This window comes from Fusarium oxysporum, chromosome II, assembly GCF_013085055.1.
Source record: "Fusarium oxysporum Fo47 chromosome II, complete sequence".
Classification (NCBI taxonomy): Eukaryota; Fungi; Ascomycota; class Sordariomycetes; order Hypocreales; family Nectriaceae; genus Fusarium; species Fusarium oxysporum.
In genome coordinates, this window is record NC_072841.1 from 1,626,071 (window position 1) to 1,645,823 (window position 19,753).

Here is a 19,753-nt window from a genome sequence, read left to right on the forward strand (position 1 = left end):
CCAACGCCTGCCGGTATTCTCGCTTCCTCATTTTTGAACACCCATATTTCCATCATGCTCTGATTTCGCCAGCAACTCTTTCCAAGATTGAGGTAGACTATTGCTGCGACACTGTATAAACCCAGCATAAGGTATGTACCCAAGATTAGAGTATAAAAAACAGTTATAAATCTTTCAATTCCCTTCAGGTGCAAATTACATGTTCTCCAGCTCGTGGTCGATCTGTCGATCCATAAATGTTCGGCGCTCACCAACAAGCTCAGTCTGAAGACGCTGTTCTACTAGAGCGCGGACTTGCTTCTTGGTCACAGTGTCGAGGTCAACCTCGCACAGAACTGAGCGAATAGACTCGACGATAGCCATGTCGTTGGGCCCAGCGTGGCCATGCTGGAAGTCGAACGATGACTGCGATCGCATGGCATCCGGCATGGGAGATCGAGCACCACTGCTGAAGCCCAGAGCAGTGCCAGATCGGCTATGTCCACCGCCAGTGGCGGGTGAAAGATTGGCCTGTCCACGGAGGTTGCTTACGCTGGGATGTTGGCCAGGGTAGTCCTGGTATGGTGACTGGCTGCGCATATCATGAACACCTGTGCCCATAGACATCATCGACTGGCGATGCTGCATGGGAGAATCTTGGAAGCCCATGGTCGATGCGCGACCGTTGTTGAAGGCGGGGGACTGAGGAGGCATGTAGGTGTTGCGGCCAGGCATGCCGGTCAAGACAGAGCCCTGAGGACCAGCAGAGTACACAGATTTGATCTCGTCAAGCTCATAGTTGTCACCGTAGGAGTAGTCAGTCTTCTCCTGGTATCCACCACGACGTCCAGGCAGGTTGTTAGCAAGAGCGTAGTCGTCCCAGCGCTGCAGAGGAATAGAGCGGGGGTCGAAGCCTTCATCATCAACAGCGACAACCTGCTTGTTGCCCTTCTCTCCAATGACGATACGGGTGTTACCCCACGAGAAGTTGTCCTGGTTCCAGAAGGAGTAGAGGGGAAGGATGAAGGAGTAGATAGGGAAAGCAAGGATGTAGATGATCATCCACCCAATGTGCTGCCACTGTCTCTTGAGAATAAAGATAAGAGCCTGAAGACCATAAACAGCACCAATCATAGCAAGTGAGATGTATGGAATGGGTCCAGAGCCGGTGGCCAGAATGTAGATGAGGTAACCAATGTAGACACAGGTTGAGGGGAGAATAATGGTACCGCAAAGATCAATAAACACAACGAAGCGCATACTGAAACAGCAGAAACCACAGAGCTCCTTCAGTTGCATAAGTTCAACCAGGTTGTGAATGGTCGAGTTGATCCATCGTCGACGTTGAGACAACAGAACACTCCATGACTCGGGAGCAGCAGTCTTACACTGGGCATCGGGAATGAACTTGTAAGACATCTCAGGGAAGTATTTGGTCATCAGGGTGGTGAGATAACGATCCTCACCCAGAGACAAAAGGTTCTTCTTGTGGAGGGTATCGACATCGCAAACACTGTAGTCCTTGATAACAGCATCAGAAATGATGAGAGGCTTGCCCTTGTCAACGCTTCGGAGACGGTACATGGTGAAACTAAAAGGAGGTTAGCTATAGAGATAACAGGAGGGGGGGCTAGTAAACATACCATCCAGGCAAACAGGTAACACTGCCAAACAAAGATTCGAAGGCCTTTGCAAGATGATGAGAGATAAAGTATTCGTAAACCTGGATCATGGTCCACCAAGTCTTTTCATCGTTCTCCAGGGCAGTTTCACCACAAATGCCAGCAATCTTAGCGTTGTGAGCACAAGCAGCAACGAGACGGTTGAGCGAGTCTTCCTCGACACAGGTATCGGCATCGACCATGAGAAGATACTCATAAAGCTCAGGATCCACACCAATGATGTTGTTGACTTGATGGAACATTTCAAGCTCGAGGGGAGACATGGGTGCTCGGTGGTGGACACGGTTGAGGAAGCTCATGAGCAGAATCTGAGAATCACGCTTGCCACGGTTACCAGGCTTAGCCTTGGACTGCTCAGACTCCTTTCCAACCTTGACGACGACGATGTAGGGAACAACGTTGCCCTCAAACTCGTAGAGACCAGAGTAAACCTTGCCGTAGTTGAGTTGCTCACTGCTAGAGCCGACAGACTTGAAAGGAAGGGCAGGAGGATCAACCTTGGGATCAACACCAAGAATGTCGAGAACAATCTTGGGGGTGGGACGATCATTACCTTGACCAACGACAACACCATCGCAAATGACACAGATGAGCTTGCGCTTGTTGTCGTACTGGAGGGCAGTCAATGAATCGAGAGCCTTTCGGAGAGAATCTTCACCCTCAGTGTAGACAGGGACTTGGCAGATGACAAACTTATCCTGAGGTGAAGGACGTCGCTTGGATCCGAATTGAAGGGCAGCAAGGAACTTGACGGCGGTAACGATACAAATGATGATAGCGAAAGCCAGAAGAAGGTAGTTGTTGACCTGGCATCGTGCAGAATCACGGAAATCAAGGATGCCCTTGTATGCAATGTTCTGAATGCACTGCCAACTGTTCTTAAGGTTGGCACTGACAGTCTCGTTCTTTGCGTTGGCGATGAGCAGGTCGAGATCCTTCTTGATGTTGGTTCCAGGGCTGTTCTTCCACAGATCTACCATATCTTCGTTAAGGAACTTGTACGAATCGAAGTTGTCGTTGACGTCGAGAGTATGTAAGTAATCGGTGAGATCATACACTTCGTTGCCATAGGTGGCCCACATGTGCTGCTCGTTTTCACCCTCGTTCTTGACCTTGCTCTTCTTCCATACGAGATTGCCATGGTAGTATTCCTTGATCTTGGGTTGGAACTTCTTCCAGTACCAGTCGGGATCATGAAGAGCGCTGGTACGATCACGGGTATAAAAGCCGGAAGTGTGCTGGGCCAGGGGGTTGGTGATGGTGTCGTTGAAGGTGAGCTGTGTGGTCTCCTTGATACCAAGGCCTCTGCAAGCCCTGTTCAGGGGAGGCATGAAGTAGTTATCCATGACCATACCAGAAAGAGGCAGCATGTTTTGCTTGGTGACCTTGATGCTGGTATCACTGTGCTGTTGTTGCCAGAAATCGGTGATATCGTAGACCTTGCCGTGAATGGCTACCCAGAAGGACTTTTCGTCCTCTGCGTGAGTAGCGACCTCCTTGACATTCCATGCCTTGTTTGCATTGGGGCACAAGAGCTTTCCGAAACCGATAATCCAGAAAACGACCATACCGTTGATAAGAATAATCAGGAAGAAGAGAACAAACTTCTCACGCCAAGCCATGCGAACATCGGGTCGTCGCATACGGCCAATGAACTTGAGCAGAGGCGAGGGAATCCAGAAAGTCAGGGCCCAAACGAAAGCAATCCAAGCCCGACGACCGAAAGGCAGAGGCTTAGACTCGATCTTCTTGTTCTTGGCAAGTTCGCCATCCAAAATTCCCGTGAACTCACCGTCCTCGTTGTAATAGACTTGACCCTTGTATGTGTCACCCTTGGTACCGAGACCGTAGTCACCTGTGGTCTGGACGTTGCGCATAGCTGAGGGGGCAATTGAGGGCGCTGATTGGGGGTTGAGGTTCTGATGCTGGTTCAAGGTAACCTGGCTCATGTTGCCTTGGCTGAAGTTGCGAGTGTGCATCAGCTGATCATTGCTTCCATTCAAGCTGTTGTCCATAGCAGGAGGAGGGAAGAAACCGCTGCCATTGGGAGGGTTGGCTGAATAACTTGTGTCAAAGCCAGAAGTGAAAGGATTTTGGCCCATGCTCTGAAGGCTGTGAGCGGGCTTGATATCAAGCATGGTCTCTGCCTCCCACCAAGGACCTTCGCGAACCCAGATTCGCTCCTTGCCAATGAAGACTTCGCCATTGCTCCAGCCTCTCTCCAGCATCCAGGTCTCGATGCCGTCCTTGCCATCCTTGCAACCGAGAGCGCCGTATCGACCAACGAATTCGTCGACGTCGAAGTCGGCTGTGTAATCAAGGTTGCGGTTGCGGCGGTTAGCCCACTCGGGAAGTCTCCATGAGCGAAGCTGGCGGGAGACTGTGCCAGCTGACCATGCCGAAGTGATGGCAGGGAGAGTAGCCAAGTTGGCAGGAGAGTCATCCGTAGGATGAAGGGAAAGATGAAACCAAGTACGGCTGGCGCTCAGAAGTGCAGGCAGATCGAAACGACCCGCGCGACCAAGGCTGATTCCTTCACCCTCGACAGGGAACAACAGCTTCTTCACGAAACTGTCATCTTCGGATCCATACGCAACCTTCTCCAAAATGACCTCTCGCTTCTCAAGATCATGTTGACGGTCCCTTCCCTGGGGGCCAGTCATGATACCCAGATCAGGTGCGACATCAGAAACGGCTTGTTGCATCTCACGAACCACAGAAGATCCAACGGGGTGGACCTCGACACCATCCTCAATCATCTCAGCATTGATTCCAATGGTGTCATCGAAAATGGTACGCATAGCAAGGGCCCGGCCGATGGAAGGCTCGGGGACTTCCACAACAGTGATTGAGACGGTATCACCATCCTCGTTAGAAGTGGGAGTGCGCACACCGCGGCCATCGATGGACTCGTCGCCATCTCGAATGCGAAGCATCTGAGCAGCAATAGCGCTGTTGGCCTTTGAAATCACCCAGTCGACGAGAGCCTCGTACAAACCACCAACAAGTGTTCGGCGGTCCTCAGTGCTCAGCTGCTGCATGAGCACCTCTGGTTCCATACCAAGAAGACCACTAACATCCTCGCAAATCTCCTCGAAATCGTCTGAGTCAGCATCGTAGTCGAGAGTGTTACCAAGCTTGAGGAGACCGGCAAGCGTGGAAATGAAGTTACGGTGGGCAGAACCCTTGATGCCAATCTCCTTCAGGGCTTGACGGAAGTCATCGGCCGCAGCACCATCGTCGGCGGTGATCAGGTAAGATGGTGGCTCATAGGTACCGGAGCGAGCCAGTAGGGCGTACGCTGAAGGGGATTTGAGGCCTAAAAATTCTCGCTCGGCGGGTGTCGATGCTGATGTGAGGAGGTAGTAAAAGACATCAAAAGCACGGTAGCCAGCCTCGGCGGGGATGTTGAGCAATCCGTTCTCAGTGTCAATACCACCTTGGGACAAAGCAAGAGAGGCGCCTGTGACATTTCCTCCCAAACTCAAGGTCAGTGTAACTCCGAGAGCAATCTGTCGTGGAGCGGAAGCGTTGTAGGGAGTAACGCATCGGAGGAACGGTTGTAAAGCTTCCAGAGACTTGTAGATGGAAGCAGGGATGGCGAAGGGGAAAGTGTTGAGGAAAGGCACGAGCAACGAAGGGGTTGACTGGTGGAGTGATCTGTGTAGTGTTAGCAATGGCGGAACCTAATCATTTTGAAGAAACTTACCCCAAGATCACACAGCCATCCTCAGCACGGCGTCTAGCATGTTCCCATGCTCGAGCAGCGAGAGTAGCATCAACAGTAGCTCCAGCCTGAGCAGCTGTAAGCCATGTGTTGACAACTAGACTGGTGCTGGCATCGAGTTGATAGGGCTGAGAAGACAGGTAGATGTTGTGGATGGCGTTCAGGAGAGTTGTGGTGGACACCTGGGCGGCTTGAGGACCACCACCCAAGGCCTCTGAAGCCATCGAGTACATGGACATTCGGCTGGCCATGATCAATGACAGTGATGCCCTCAACGGGGACGATCACAGATTATTGCACGTTGCGATGTGGGTGTTGTATATTGGACTGGGTTCAACGGCCGAGTCTAAGTGCAACTGAACTGACTGTGGAAGGGTATTACGTCCGAGGAACGACTGAAGAACGACAGACGGGTAACAATTAGAGGTATGAGCGAATGAATAGACCAGCGGTCGGCTGCAAGCAATTGAATGCGGCTTAAAGGCTTGGAGTGAGTTTGTCGAATGATGAGATGAAGGTTTCGGTCGCTGGGCAACGCCGCCCTCCTTTTCGGCTGATCGAATGAAGTATCACGGCCTGGGCGGCTGTGAGTACTAATGCAAGGAGGTTGGGTCAAGGTGAAAAATTATTAATGTAGCGATTGGTTGATGTAAAAGAGACACAGCCAAAGCGAGTGAGGCAGGTCAGTTGAAGCCGTAGCGAAATCGAAAGCAAAGGGAAATGACAAGACACAAACGCTCTCGAAAGAAGGCTCTCCAAGAGTTGAAGAAACGACTGGGTCTTGTGCTGGGCTGGGCTGGCGAGGTAGAGGTAGCAAGCCGGACGGACCTGTAGGTACTGAACTCTAGTGCCGCAGTAGCATGCCCCAGCAAAAAAAGGGCGACTCCGAAAATGGATACGGCTGATGTGATGCACTGTGTACGGAGGACTATAGGGGCTTTTAGATGCACATGTCCAAGTCCAACGTCCCATCTCGATATTGGTAGCATTCAGTACGTGGCGCATCAGGCGCGTTATGCACTTTAAAGGGGTGATTTCACTGGATGAGAGGCAAATATTCTTTTCAGCTGCTGGTGAAATGGACGCCAAAAATGAGATACTGGCCACTGGAGACCCCTCGACAAACAACAACATCCAACAGTCAAACTGCTTCTGTCATATTCTTCCAACACGCGACACTGTCCAATACTGTACAATCTGTCACTGGCAAATGGATCTGTCCATGCCATATCTAAACTTGGAACAGCCGGACGTACCATCGCCTGTCGGGGTAAGGGGCCCGACCCGAGGGCAGGGCAGGAAACCTTGTGTTTAGTAAGGATTGGGCCTGGATTGGAGTTTAGGTGTGTGGGCCGGCTCAAATACGAGGATTAGGACAAAGTGCATATTCATTCACCTGCATTGACTACGCGTCCGTCCTGAGTCTCGCGATGCACAACATGCAAGACTTCGTATGATGGAGGATGGATGGATGCATCTTGTTAAGTGTGTCTTGGTGATCTATAAGAGGCACAGAGGCTATGTCGTGTTGTGATCCTTCGTTTGTGCATGTGAAGCTCAACATCAGCAGTGTCTCTTGAAAGTGTCATGATATGCTTTTACATCCATGACGGTCTGAATAACATCCCTACGCGGGCGTTACACAACCCATAATTTCTCTTCGCCTGTGGTTGCACTCTCACAGGTTCAGCATGGTCTGATCAAGACAGACGTCAACCGGATCGAAAGATCGTATTATCCGAAGATCTTATCTGGTTGTGGTCCTAATTTCAGGAGACTATGACTATCGCAGATCTACATGTAACCGTTGCTTTCCAGGCTCTTCTCTCCAGCTCGATCCGCGGTTACCACAAGACAAATTTGTGACGTTTGCTAACATCTGCCACACCCGTGACCAGCCGGGCGCTCATGGCGCGTATGGTAAACGCCGTAATCCATAAAGTAGCCAAGGTAGTCAGCAGTAACGTAGGCTTCGACGGGAGTTTCGCAGTGGTTCTCGTTAGTTCTAACGGTAATGCTCGCTGACAGCAAAAGTGATCCGCAGCTGGGACAGACTAAGGTCTAGGCCGAAGTCAGCACTGGAGTCTGAAGCCATTTGCTTTTCCTCCGCCTCATATCATCTCGCAGATCAGCCAGTAAGGATGTCTCAGATGTGCTGACAGCGCACGCCTCCCATCCACTCACGCTTCGCAAAATTGAACGAACTCTGGCATGGATGTCGCGTAAACGAGAACAACAAATAATAGTTTAAGCTTCGTGATCTTATAGTCATGACGAACAAAGACAGGCTGCCCTCCTTGATGATGATTGTGCCTCCTCCACATGACGCTCATCAATCGACTCCCGCTCCTAAAATAACAATTACAGGGAATTGTTGCGGGCTAGTATCGTCGTTCGCACATTCCAGAAGGCCGAGTGGTAGGATCGATCACTGGAGCCGTCTTGACCCCAGTAGAGCGACAACACTCCCTGGTTCAGTTGACACAAGGCAAGGTGAGCCTGAAATGTTGCTGGTGGAGTTTGAACACCCCTGAGAATACCACAAGAGAGATTGTGAATGGCGTTCATCATCACTGGAATTGCATTCTTTACTTGCTTGTCGATGGCGTAGGGTAGAGGGTCCTGAAATGCCGATTTTAAAAGATATTGGCCACATGCTGTCTTGCCCAGACTTTTGCTCATGTCTCGATCCCTTCAAATTGTCTTGGAAATCCCCTATAAAAGTCGCCATCATGATGAGACGGAACTGGGGCCGCCAACATCTTCAATGACCCGAGCACCAGTCAATTGGTCATCTAGCTCTCAATATCAGGGAAGCCGAAGTTGAAGCAGAAACATGTCTCAAGCCTTGCAACACAAAACCGGACTCCAGAGAGAGACAGAGGCCATGAATTGGCATTCACACAGTACAGGACATAAAATGGAGCATAAAAGTAAACAAGCCTTTTGTATGACCCGCTGTGTCGTCCCTGTCTGTGCGGGTTAGTCTAGCATTAGGGGATGCCATTTGAGGAACAACTGGTTGGTTACTGGGTCAGAGTTGACAAGGGTTTTCTTTTTTAGGGGTCTACTATAGAGAGAGTTCGCGCCAGTCATGATGAGCTACCGTTATTAGTCCATCTGTCCATCTCCTGATGGATGATGCAGTCATCAACAAAACAACTGGACTTTGGGTCCTCCGCTGACAGACGGGACGGATTTCAACAAGAAGCTGAGAGGAATGCTTATTACAAGACATGGTCTCAGTTATAATTGTCATGGCTGACCGTTTGTGGCGTGTAATTAATAAGCTAGATGAGATGGACAGAGCCCTGAGCCACCACCAGGTCTTTTATTAAAATTGTGGCATTCGATCTCATCATGGTTGCAAAATTCAATTAGTTGTCCGCAAGTGCAGTTTCAGAAACCGTTAATTCCCATATATGAGGAAATACGCGAACTTTAATTGGCATTTGAATGTACTCCTGAGTGGTTTTTAACGCAAAGCAATGCCACTCATCGCAGACTTCAGCTGAAGTGCCGAATTGCTTCAAATGATTCAAGAAGACCAATGTTTGCATCTCGCTTTGTGACTGAATGTTTTGATCTAATGGTTGAGGTCATCATAGCACATCGCTCACAGGGCTATCATCATCTACCATGCATTATTTATTACTAATGACGCTTCAAAGTCTCACTCTCACCAAATACTGCCAAGAGCCAGACGAGGCGAGGCGAAAACAGAGGCAAAAAACAAAAGAGACAGAGATAGATCCAGGGGGAAGATGTTGGAGCTTTCCGGGAGTGCCGTGTGGCTATGGGCAGGGAAAAACCTCGTATGGCGTCCATTTTTATGCCGTGGCTGTAGGACAGAATCCAAACATAGAAATTATTCAAGGCCAAAGGGGGGCTTGCGCTGGGCCCGGAGCTGCATTAGTGGTGTTGGTGGTCTGCCGTACCGACAATCCCACCTTTTTACCGTGTAGAGAGTAGAGCACTCTCCCTGTCGTGTACGAAGAGAGGAGACTTGCATGTGGCCAGTCCAGTCCAGTCCAGTCCAATCCATTTCAGTCCAGTCCCAAGAAAACAATCCCTTTTCCCAGCCGAGCCCAGGTTGTTTTTGTTGGTGTTAATACCTTTCCTTTACCTTGGCAAGTAGAGTTACCACTACCAGTCCAAGTCCAATCGTTCTGGTGAAGGCTTCTGTTTCCGAAGCCTGGCTCTTCTTCCCTTTTTTAATCTTTATTATTGTTTTTATTCGACGCTCGTTTTGTCTACTAGCATTCTAAACCCTCGCTCTGAGTGCCTGTTTGACTGTTGAACAACCAACCTAAACGATAATACGATCGAAATCATCGACGACGACATCAACTCCTTAATAACACAATTCTCAACAACAGCCTTTCTGCTGAAACCCAAATCTACCGAGTCGTTATAACCTTCGAGAGCCACTCGCTGGCTGCTTGTCCATCATGGCTATGAGCCTCCCACAGCTCGGCGGCGCAGGAGGCCCTCACACTCAACCCTCTTTGCCATCGTTGCCAGCACATCTTCAATCCGATACGCATCTCACTGCTCATCTCGCCAGTCGCTTCCATGTCTCGCATCCTACCGCTCGACTGTCTTCTCACGCTCTCATCTCTCTCAACACCTATACCAACTCCTCAAAGGGTCCCGATGGCGGCAAGGAGGGGAGCGCCATGGCTGGCGCCGAGGAAATCGCCGACAGAGCTTTTCTGCGATTAGGACACAGATCCGAGAACCAAGCCGTTGTGTTTTTGTAAGTCTATGATGCTAAAAGCCGGAGAGTTGAAACCAAAGTTTACTAATATCCTTATTCAGGGGTGAATCTGGCGCTGGAAAGTCTACTATTCGAGCCCACCTCCTGACTGCTCTTCTCAACAAATCATCGACGCCTCTGTCCACAAAGCTCTCTCTCGCCGCATATGTCTTTGATAGTCTCACAACTACCAAGACTGCCACAACACCCACTGCTTCCAAGTCCGGTCTCTTCTACGAGTTGCAGTACGATACTTCAGCCACAACAAACCCTGTTCTGATTGGTGGTAAGCTCTTGGATCATCGTCTGGAGCGTAGCCGTATCGCCGATGTTCCCACAGGAGAGCGTAACTTCCACGTTCTTTACTATCTTCTTGCCGGAACAAGCGAGGCTGAAAAATCTCATCTCGGCTTGGACGGTGGTTCTGCCACTGGAACCACTCAAAAGCGATGGAAGTATCTTGGCCATCCTACTCAGCTCAAGGTTGGAATCAACGATGCAGAGGGTTTCCAAGTTTTCAAGAATGCTCTGCGAAAGCTCGAGTTTCCTCGCGCCGAAATTGCCGAGATATGCCAAATCCTCGCCAGTATTCTTCACATTGGTCAACTAGAGTTTGAGACAACTAGCCAGACCAGCGTCACTGGCGATGATAGTGGTGGTTTCTCTCACGAGGGTGGTACAACCATTACTGCTGTCAAGAACAAGGATGTTCTCAGCATCATCGCTGCTTTCCTTGGTGTCAGCGCCGCTGACCTCCAGACCACTTTGGGCTACAAGACCAAGATGATCCATCGAGAACGTGTTACTGTTATGCTCGACCCTAACGGTGCTCGTGCTCACGCCGGAGAGCTTGCCCGAACACTTTACTCTCTTCTTGTGGCTTGGATTCTTGAGACCATTAACCAGCGACTTTGTGCTCCCGAGGAGTCCATTGCCAACACTGTCTCGATCGTCGATTTCCCCGGTTTCTGCCAACAAACTCCCACTGGCTCTGCGCTCGATCAACTTCTCAACAATGCTGCTACCGAGTGCATTTACAACCTTACTCTCCAGAACTTCTTCGACCGCAAGGCTGATATGCTGGAGTCTGAGGAAGTCAGCGTTGCTGCGACCAGCTATTTCGATAACTCGGACGCTGTTCGAGGCATCTTGAAGCCCGGCAACGGTCTTCTTAGCATTCTCGATGACCAAACTCGACGAAACCGAACAGATATGCAATTCCTTGAGGCTCTTCGAAGACGTTTCGATGGCAAGAACGCTGCTATCGAGGTCGGCTCTGCCCAAGCTAAGCTTCCTGGAAGCAACTTCATGACTGAGAACACATCTGCTGTCTTCACCGTCAAGCACTTTGCTGGTGAGGTTGATTACCCCGTCAAGGGTCTCATCGAAGAGAACGGCGAGATCATCTCTGGCGATCTCCTCAACATGATTAACGGCACTAAGAGCGAGTTTGTTGCCCGCCTTTTCGGTCAAGATGCTCTCCAGACTGTCACTCACCCCAATGAACGCACTACCGTTATGCAGGCTACCGTCAGCTCAAAGCCTATGCGAGCGCCTAGTGTCATGTCTCGAAAGACGCATCGAACTGGTCGTCCTAGCACAGCTTACAAGCGCCAGCAGCAAGAGGCCATGGAGGAGTTAGATCAGCAGAGCCAGGCTGGAGAGTCTAAGAAGAACGCCAAGATGACTCTCGAGCAAGGTGCTTCAGGCCAGTTCCTTGCCTCCCTGGACAATGTCCAGAAGGCTGTCACTGACCCTGGCACCAACTCATACTTCGTCTTTTGCTTGAAGCCCAACGATCGACGAATTGCGAACCAGTTCGACAGCAAGTGCGTTCGTATGCAGGTCCAAACTTTCGGTATTGCAGAAATCAGCCAGCGTCTTCGATCTGCTGATTTCAGTTTGTTCTTGCCTTTCGGCGAGTTTCTGGGTATGACAGACGCGGAGACAATCTTGGTCGGCAGTGAACGAGAGCGTGCTGAGATGGTCATTGAAGAGAAGCAGTGGCCCCAGAATGAAGTCAGAGTCGGTGCCACTGGTGTCTTCCTTAGCGAACGCTGCTGGATGGAGATTGCCCAGCTTGGCGAGGCAGTGTCAGTTTCTGGTCGCTACGGCGGCTTGCCTTCATCAGATGCTGGTGATGGTCTCACACCTGCTGAGTCTATGGCTTTCGGTGCCTCCAAGGAACATTTGGTTTCTGGTGGCAACACCCCTCTCATGTACGGTGAGAAGGCCAAGGGTGGTTACTTCACTGATGACACTCGATCCGAGGCTGGTGTTTCTGCCTTTGGTGGCGGTGACATGTTCAAGAACCTCGACACACGCGAGCAGATGGCTGAGCGAGGCAATGAGAAGTCTCTCGAAGAGGTTGAGGAGTATAGAGATAAGCCTAGCCGCAAGCGTTGGGTGGCTCTCGTCTTCTTCCTCACTTGGTTCATCCCCGATTTTGCCATCAGACTGATCGGACGTATGCCTCGAAAGGATGTTCGTATGGCCTGGAGAGAAAAGGTGGCGATCAACATGCTCATTTGGTTGATGTGTGCTGTCGCCGCCTTCTTCATGGTCGGATTCCCTATGCTCATTTGCCCCAAGCAGTATGTCTACAGCTCCAACGAACTCTCTTCCTACGACGGTGACAAGGGCAGCAAGGGCGCCTACGTTGCTATCCGCGGTTTCGTTATTGACCTCAATGCCTTCATTCCCAACCATTATCCTGGCAGCAACCTCGTCAGCGAGGATACTCTCTTGAACTATGCCGGCAAGGATATCAGCGCTCTTTTCCCCATCCAAGTGTCTGCTCTGTGCCAGGGCAAAGATGGTCAGATCCCTCCTGAGGTTACTCTCGACAACCGAAACACCAACATCACTGGTCAGCCCCAGCTTCTTGCCTCCAGAGATATTGATGTCAACTCTGTCTACCACGATTTCCGTTATTTCACCAATGACAGCCGACCTGATTGGTACTTCGAGCAGATGTACACCTTCAAGCATGTCTACCTCAAGGGACGAATGGGTTACAGCCCTAAGTATGTCAAGAAGCTGGCCCGAGATAGCTCTTGGAATGTTGTCACTATCCACGGAAAGGTTTACGACATGACCAAGTACCTCCAGGGTGGTCTCCGTTTGAAGGCCAAGGCTGGCAAGCCTACTCCCAACATCCCAGGTGCCACAGACTTCATGGAGGACAGTGTTGTCCAGCTATTCCGAAGTGCAAAGGGCCAAGACGTTTCCAAGTACTGGGATAACATCAAACTTAGCCCTGTCAAGAAACAACGCATGGAGACCTGCCTGAACAACCTCTTCTACATTGGTGACTCAGATACTCGAAACTCCACCCGTTGTCAGTTCGCTACATACTTCATTTTGGCTATTTCAGTCATGCTCGCATCTATCCTGGTCTTCAAGTTCCTTGCTGCGCTCCAATTCGGTGGCAAGAACGTGCCTGAGAACCTCGACAAGTTCGTCATGTGTATGATTCCCGCTTATACCGAAGATGAAGACTCGTTGCGTCGTGCTATCGACTCGCTTTCTCGCATGAAGTATGATGATAAGCGTAAGCTTCTCGTCGTTGTCTGTGACGGTATGATTATCGGTCAGGGTAACGACAGGCCTACGCCTCGCATCGTGCTGGATATTCTTGGTGTCTCAGAGACTGTCGATCCCGAGCCTCTCAGCTTTGAGTCTCTCGGTGAGGGTATGAAGCAGCACAACATGGGTAAGATCTACTCGGGTCTTTACGAAGTCCAAGGCCACATCGTTCCCTTCATGGTCATTGTCAAGGTTGGCAAGCCTTCTGAGGTCTCTCGCCCCGGTAACCGTGGTAAGCGAGACTCCCAGATGGTTCTCATGCGTTTCCTCAACCGCGTCCACTACAACCTTGCCATGAGTCCCATGGAGCTTGAGATGTATCACCAGATCCGCAACATTATTGGTGTCAACCCAACCTTCTACGAATATCTCTTCCAAATTGATGCCGATACTGTCGTCGCTGCGGACTCAGCTACTCGAATGATTTCAGCCTTCATCGATGATACTCGCCTGATTGCTTGCTGTGGTGAAACCGCTCTCACCAACGCCAAGGGCTCTTTCATCACTATGATTCAGGTCTACGAGTACTGGATTTCACACAACTTGTCCAAGGCCTTCGAGAGTTTGTTCGGCTCAGTCACTTGTTTGCCTGGTTGTTTCTCTATGTACCGAATTCGCGCTGCGGAGACTGGTAAGCCTTTGTTCGTCAGCAAGGAGATCGTTGAAGACTACTCCACGATTCGTGTTGATACTCTGCACATGAAGAACCTGCTCCATCTTGGTGAGGATCGATATCTCACAACCTTGCTCCTCAAGTACCACTCCAAGTACAAGACGAAGTACCTCTTCAGCGCACAGGCTTGGACTATTGCCCCTGACTCTTGGTCTGTCTTCCTGTCTCAGCGACGTCGCTGGATCAACTCTACTGTGCACAATTTGGCTGAGCTTATTCCCTTGGCCCAGCTTTGCGGTTTCTGCTGTTTCAGTATGCGTTTTGTCGTCTTCATCGATCTTCTGAGCACTATCGTCCAGCCTGTCATTGTCATGTATATTGTCTACCTGATTTACCAGGTCGCTACCAACCCGTCAGTTGTGCCCATTACAGCTTTCCTGTTGCTTGGTGCCATCTACGGTCTGCAGGCTGTCATCTTCATCCTCCGACGCAAGTGGGAGATGGTTGGTTGGATGATCATGTACATCGCTGCCATTCCTGTCTTCTCTTTCGGTCTGCCCCTGTACTCCTTCTGGCACATGGATGACTTCAACTGGGGTAACACTCGTGTTATTGCTGGTGAAGCCGGTAAGAAGATCGTTGTTTCAGATGAGGGCAAGTTTGATCCCAACTCGATCCCTCGCAAGAAGTGGGAGGAGTACCAAGCCGAGCTCTGGGAGACACAGACCCAGACAGCCCGTGACGATGTGCGATCAGAGATCTCTGGTTACAGTTATGCCACCAAGGCTCAAGGACCCTTCTCTGAGTACGGTGGTGGTTACCAGCCCAGCCGCCCCGGCTCAACAGCTGGCTTCGGCCACCAGAACATGTCTCGCATGTCTCTGGCGCATTCTGAGATGCCTGGCAACCGTGCGAGCCAGTTTGGTGGCTCACAGTTCTTCTCTCCTGAGGACCTGGTTGGCATGCCTAGTGATGACGCCCTCCTCGCTGAGATTCGTGACATCCTCAAGACAGCTGACTTGATGACTGTCACCAAGAAGGGCATCAAGCAAGAGCTGGAGAGGCGATTCAATGTTCCCCTAGACGCGAAGAGGGCCTACATCAACTCTGGTAAGTCTTTACTCTCTAACTCATTTATTCGATCTCAAGCTAACAATTTCTCAGCAACTGAAGCCCTGCTTTCTGGCCAATTGTAGACTGTTTAGACTCAGCATGTATCTATTGAGACGGTCGTTATAATGCCCATGCAGCCTTGCGATAATCTTGTTTATATCTATTTTGGAGATGCGTTCATATTTTACAACGGCGAATTTTGGATGGGAAATTAAAAACTCAACATTTTTGTTAACGGCAGAACGAAAAGGCTGCTCTTATCCATATTAATGCGTGGGGTAGTTAGCGAGGGAGAGTATCTTTTGTGTCAACGGGCATATATATTTTGTCAATCTTTATGGTGTCCGTTCTGGTTTTTGTTTGGTAGATGGGTGGGATCTGTACATACATGTACGAACAAATTTGAACAAATTTGATGTTTCAGTGATAAAATTGACTCCATGAATTTCTCAATTGATGTTTGAAGTCAACTGGACATATCGCGAGCATTTGAGTGCCTAACAGGAGATTTTCGTTTCCTTAATAAACGGAAGTCTTCGTGGTCTTAAAATGCTGGGTATTAACAGTCGTATGTATAAATGTGTCTAGCTTATATATCCAATCCACTCATCTTCACAAATCATGCATGGCAAGTAACTTTTCGACGCCTCCCTTACTCCAGACCTTGACCTTTTCTTGATCACATGTCTCCCATACCCTTCTCATGAGTGCAACCATTACATCCGCCTCTTCACCTCCCTCAACAGCAGCCCGTTGCGAGTCCAGCCAGCTGAGAATGCCGAAGCGAGTCGTCAGCGTGGTGCTACCGCCTTCGATGCAAGTCGCGCGATACAATAGACGTAGCAAACGAGTGCGTAAATTGATACGTAAGTAAGGGTTGGCACCGAGAGCGAGTATCTTCTCGAACCAGCGCTTGCGATGAAAGATGCTAAGATCGGAGGGTGTGCGCAAGCTGTCAAGGAGGTAGGTGAGAAGCCATGTGATTTCGGTGTAATACTTATCATCTTCTGAGGGTTCACCGTGAAGAATGTCGTGGGCGAGGGGAAGCTTGTCAGCAGACCAGACGGGGCTGCGTGTGAGAAAGCTGTTGATTTTGGGGTAGAGCGGGTGCAGCGGATTCTTCAGGACATCCAGAGCTTGGATGGCGAAGGCAGTGAAGGCAGAGGGGACTGGGCCCTTGTCAACTTGATCCCGCGATGACTCGGCAAGTTCGCACAAGAGGAGCCAAACTTGTTCCTTTTCTTCGTAGGAAGATTCCTTGAGCTTGGCAGCCATCTTGAGAATGCTGGTGAGGGATTCCTTGCGGATGTTGGTATGGGGAGAGGAGAGGAGGCGAATCAAAGCTGCTGCCCAGCCATCTTCAACGAGGTCTTCTGCGTTTTTGCCAGCCCATTTTGTCAAAGCTGTGGTATCCTCGTCTTCGGGCAGTGGTACATGCAGCATGGCCTCGAGCTTTGAAGAATCAATGGTCGAGCCATCTTTTGAACCATTCACATCAACTGTGTCGGCATCAGCCATATCTTCATCAGCATCTGCATCATCAGGCTTTTCCTCCTTGAGCTTCTTCATCTTGACCTTGCTTGATGAAAACTGTTCCAAGATGCGTTTGTATAGAGCTTTGGTGAGTTGTTTTCCTGGCTTGAACTTGTATGAAGTAGAGAAGTAGCAACACAGGAACTGGCCAAGCGCAGCTTGCTCATCGCTGTTAGCAGAGCCCATTGCGAATGACAACTGCTCTACCAGGGTCACGTTAACCAAAGCAGTCTCACTACCAGATGATACACCATCTTCCTGGGCATATGTTTCTAACAAATCGAGATACTTGATTGGCGAGGAGGCACATCGGTTGATGCAGTTGTCAACATATGACCAAACCTTCTCCATTGGCTTTGCCTTGGCATCGGCCAGTGTTGTCTGGAGAGCCTCAAATAGGGGGCTCATCAGGGACGCCTTCGTCACCATCTGGTTCTCAACTGCGACCTCGCCTAGAACCTTCTTCAGCTGCTGGAAAGGAAGATCTCGCTTCTTATCACAAAGCAGCCGCAGGAGGGCAGTGTATGGCGACGATCCTGCTCCATCGATGAGATTGTCTATCCTTGAGAACCAACGCATACCGGGGGAATAACTGGCAATTGATACCAAGTTTTCGAGCTCCATGACTCTCAGTGACTCGTCCTCATGCTGCTCGCTTTCCTTGTTGAGCGACTTGAGAACTTCTGTGAAGAAAGGCGAAACATCAAAGTTGGCAGCAAGGGCAACTTGTGGAATGGCTTCATAGTAAAGGCGTAGCAAACGACTGGCCATGGCCTTATGGAGAATGTTCTCAGCTGGTATTCCCTTATAAGACCGAACGATTTCTTTCATGTCAGGAATACGTTGGCAAAACGCATCGATTAAACGACGGCTAGCTTCTGCCCAGACAGGATCATTGCCCTTTGAAACCTCTTCATGCATCTTGAGAGCTTCAGCTAACTTCTCGACTGCCACGATCAGAATGCGGGTAGCAAAGAAAGATGTGAGGTTGGATTTGGAGGAAAGACATCGGATCAGGACCTTTTGATTGATGGGGAGAGGAATAATGTTGTCGAGAAGGATGGACGTGGGAGGAGGTGCCTTGGCAGATCGCGATCGGTCTCCGAAGCGAGGAGGGAGAGGAAGTTGCATAGTGTTAAAGAGGAACGCGGCATATCCAATCCATGTCATGGATAACTTTGGTTCGAACGTGAAAGATCGGTTGCTTAGGAAATATTTTGCAGTAAGTTCAGGGGCAGCGGTGAAGATTGCTACCAGAAGCTCGTTATGTTTCAAACTGGACCAAGGCCGCAACTTTTGAGCGAATTCGGCAAGGACAAAGTTATACACAGGAATGTCTTGTTTGTATTTGTCGGCGAAGAGAGCACCCTGTGTACCAGCCTTCGCACGCCCACTTGGCGTTGGGTCGTCTTCAGACTCTTTGGGGTATAGACCAGTGGAAGGATATAGAATACCAGCAGTAGGCGTCGTGCAGATGTAGATGAGGAGTTGATGGGCCTTGTAGCTCACCGTTGACTTCTCATTGACATCTTCGCCATCGCTAGTGTATGTGTATAAAGCCAAGAAGCGTACCAACGACTTAGTGTTAAAGCATCGGAATTTGACTTCCCTGGGGATCTTGTCATCCTTGAGAAGATAGAGCTTTAAAGAGTCGAGAATATCCACAACGAGGTAGGCAGGGTCGCTTTTGATCATATAAGTCACATGGGACAAAAGTTCCTTCTGGGATACAAGTTCTTTACGTCCATCTGAACCCAAGAACTTGAGAAGGCTCAGAAAAAAACGGACAGCATTTGTCCTGACGGAAGCTTTGCGCACGTCTTCCTGCGTATCTCCGATATGCCCAATTTCAAGATTTCGTCCAAGCGATGCCAATGTGAAATTTCGAGCGCGGAAGATTCGCTTCGCATAGGAGCCTCCGTCTAGGCATGTAGCTTCTCGAAGGAGACGGAGAGTAGGCGATATGATAAAACCTTTGCTCTTTTCTGCTGACAGATTCTTTGCCAATGATTTCAGTTGCTGCTCTTGCAGAAGGGTCTGGCAGATACCGAGGCCATGCTTGACAAGTTGTAGTGAGCCTGAGAGGATCTGGAGTAGTAAAGCCAGGACCACGGCAACAGATGACATGACACCGTCGTTGTTAACCTGCACGGCGAAGGACCACATTTCCATGATATCGTTGAGAAAGACTGCATCTTCGGATGTATCTCTGGGCTTGACGGCTTCAAGGTATTGATTTAGAATGTCGAGGTTTGCTCTTCGGTCACCCTCTTCGTGAACTATTTGATCGAGGAGATTCTTGAAAGATTGAAGGCCTAGAGGAGTATGTATCAGATCAAGTTCGTTGGTGCATTCAACAACATCGTCACTTACCATGCCTGGCGTTGCGCAAATCCTGGTCGAAGGACAGGAGGTTGCGCAATTGATCGCTCGAGGTAACTTCTTCGCTTGTTGGCGCCTCGTGTACGACTTTCTGGCGCTTGCGAAAAGCAGCAGCGCCATCTCCGCTGTTGAAGTCTCGTTTGCCCATTTTGACGACCTCGGAGCTTGTCGCAATCTAGATCTCTAATCCATGAATTTACTTGACTTTTGGCGTTCTGCCACGCGTGACCGCTGTCCCGCCTGCCAGATTCGGAATCAGGGACCAACAGTGTGGAGTACGGTCGGTAGATCTATTACCCGGCGTTGTTGAAGCTTATCTGCCAATCTCAAACTTCTTCCAGTCTTGGGATCAATAACACGGAACCTCGCGAATCTAG

The 19,753-nt window shown here is 49.9% G+C and overlaps 3 protein-coding genes across 3 annotated transcripts; 1 reads left to right on the plus strand and 2 right to left on the minus strand.

The window, feature by feature from the left end:
• Positions 1 to 62: 62 nt before the first annotated feature.
• FOBCDRAFT_14499 (chitin synthase-domain-containing protein) lies at positions 63 to 5,819 on the minus strand. Its single transcript, XM_031173051.3, has 3 exons — positions 5,371 to 5,819; positions 1,623 to 5,321; positions 63 to 1,570 (listed from the first exon to the last, which is right to left on the minus strand). Exons 1-3 carry the CDS (start codon positions 5,637 to 5,639, stop codon positions 196 to 198), a joined length of 5,343 nt encoding a protein of 1,780 aa, XP_031049836.2. The 5' UTR covers positions 5,640 to 5,819; the 3' UTR covers positions 63 to 195.
• A 3,569-nt stretch (positions 5,820 to 9,388) lies between these two features.
• Positions 9,389 to 15,893, plus strand: FOBCDRAFT_315346 (chitin synthase-domain-containing protein). Its single transcript, XM_059611979.1, has 3 exons — positions 9,389 to 10,147; positions 10,210 to 15,458; positions 15,513 to 15,893. The coding sequence occupies exons 1-3, from the start codon at positions 9,840 to 9,842 to the stop codon at positions 15,542 to 15,544; spliced, it is 5,589 nt and encodes a 1,862-aa protein (XP_059464095.1). The 5' UTR covers positions 9,389 to 9,839; the 3' UTR covers positions 15,545 to 15,893.
• Positions 15,846 to 19,586, minus strand: FOBCDRAFT_315347 (ribosome 60S biogenesis N-terminal-domain-containing protein). The gene is made up of 2 exons (XM_031173056.3): positions 19,368 to 19,586; positions 15,846 to 19,309 (listed from the first exon to the last, which is right to left on the minus strand). Exons 1-2 carry the CDS (start codon positions 19,522 to 19,524, stop codon positions 16,074 to 16,076), a joined length of 3,393 nt encoding a protein of 1,130 aa, XP_031049841.2. The 5' UTR covers positions 19,525 to 19,586; the 3' UTR covers positions 15,846 to 16,073.
• Between the last annotated feature and the right edge of the window lie 167 nt (positions 19,587 to 19,753).

Coding starts and splice junctions, on each gene's coding strand:
- FOBCDRAFT_14499 (XM_031173051.3), bottom strand. CDS start 5,639: ATGGCCAGCCGAATGTCCATGTACTCGATGGCTTCAGAGGCCTTGGGT. Junction 5,322..5,370: donor GATGGCTGTGTGATCTTGGG/GTAAGTTTCTTC, acceptor AACACTACACAG/ATCACTCCACCAGTCAACCC. Junction 1,571..1,622: donor GTTACCTGTTTGCCTGGATG/GTATGTTTACTA, acceptor ACCTCCTTTTAG/TTTCACCATGTACCGTCTCC.
- FOBCDRAFT_315346 (XM_059611979.1), top strand. CDS start 9,840: ATGGCTATGAGCCTCCCACAGCTCGGCGGCGCAGGAGGCCCTCACACT. Junction 10,148..10,209: donor AACCAAGCCGTTGTGTTTTT/GTAAGTCTATGA, acceptor ATCCTTATTCAG/GGGTGAATCTGGCGCTGGAA. Junction 15,459..15,512: donor GAGGGCCTACATCAACTCTG/GTAAGTCTTTAC, acceptor ACAATTTCTCAG/CAACTGAAGCCCTGCTTTCT.
- FOBCDRAFT_315347 (XM_031173056.3), bottom strand. CDS start 19,524: ATGGGCAAACGAGACTTCAACAGCGGAGATGGCGCTGCTGCTTTTCGC. Junction 19,310..19,367: donor TTTGCGCAACGCCAGGCATG/GTAAGTGACGAT, acceptor ATACTCCTCTAG/GCCTTCAATCTTTCAAGAAT.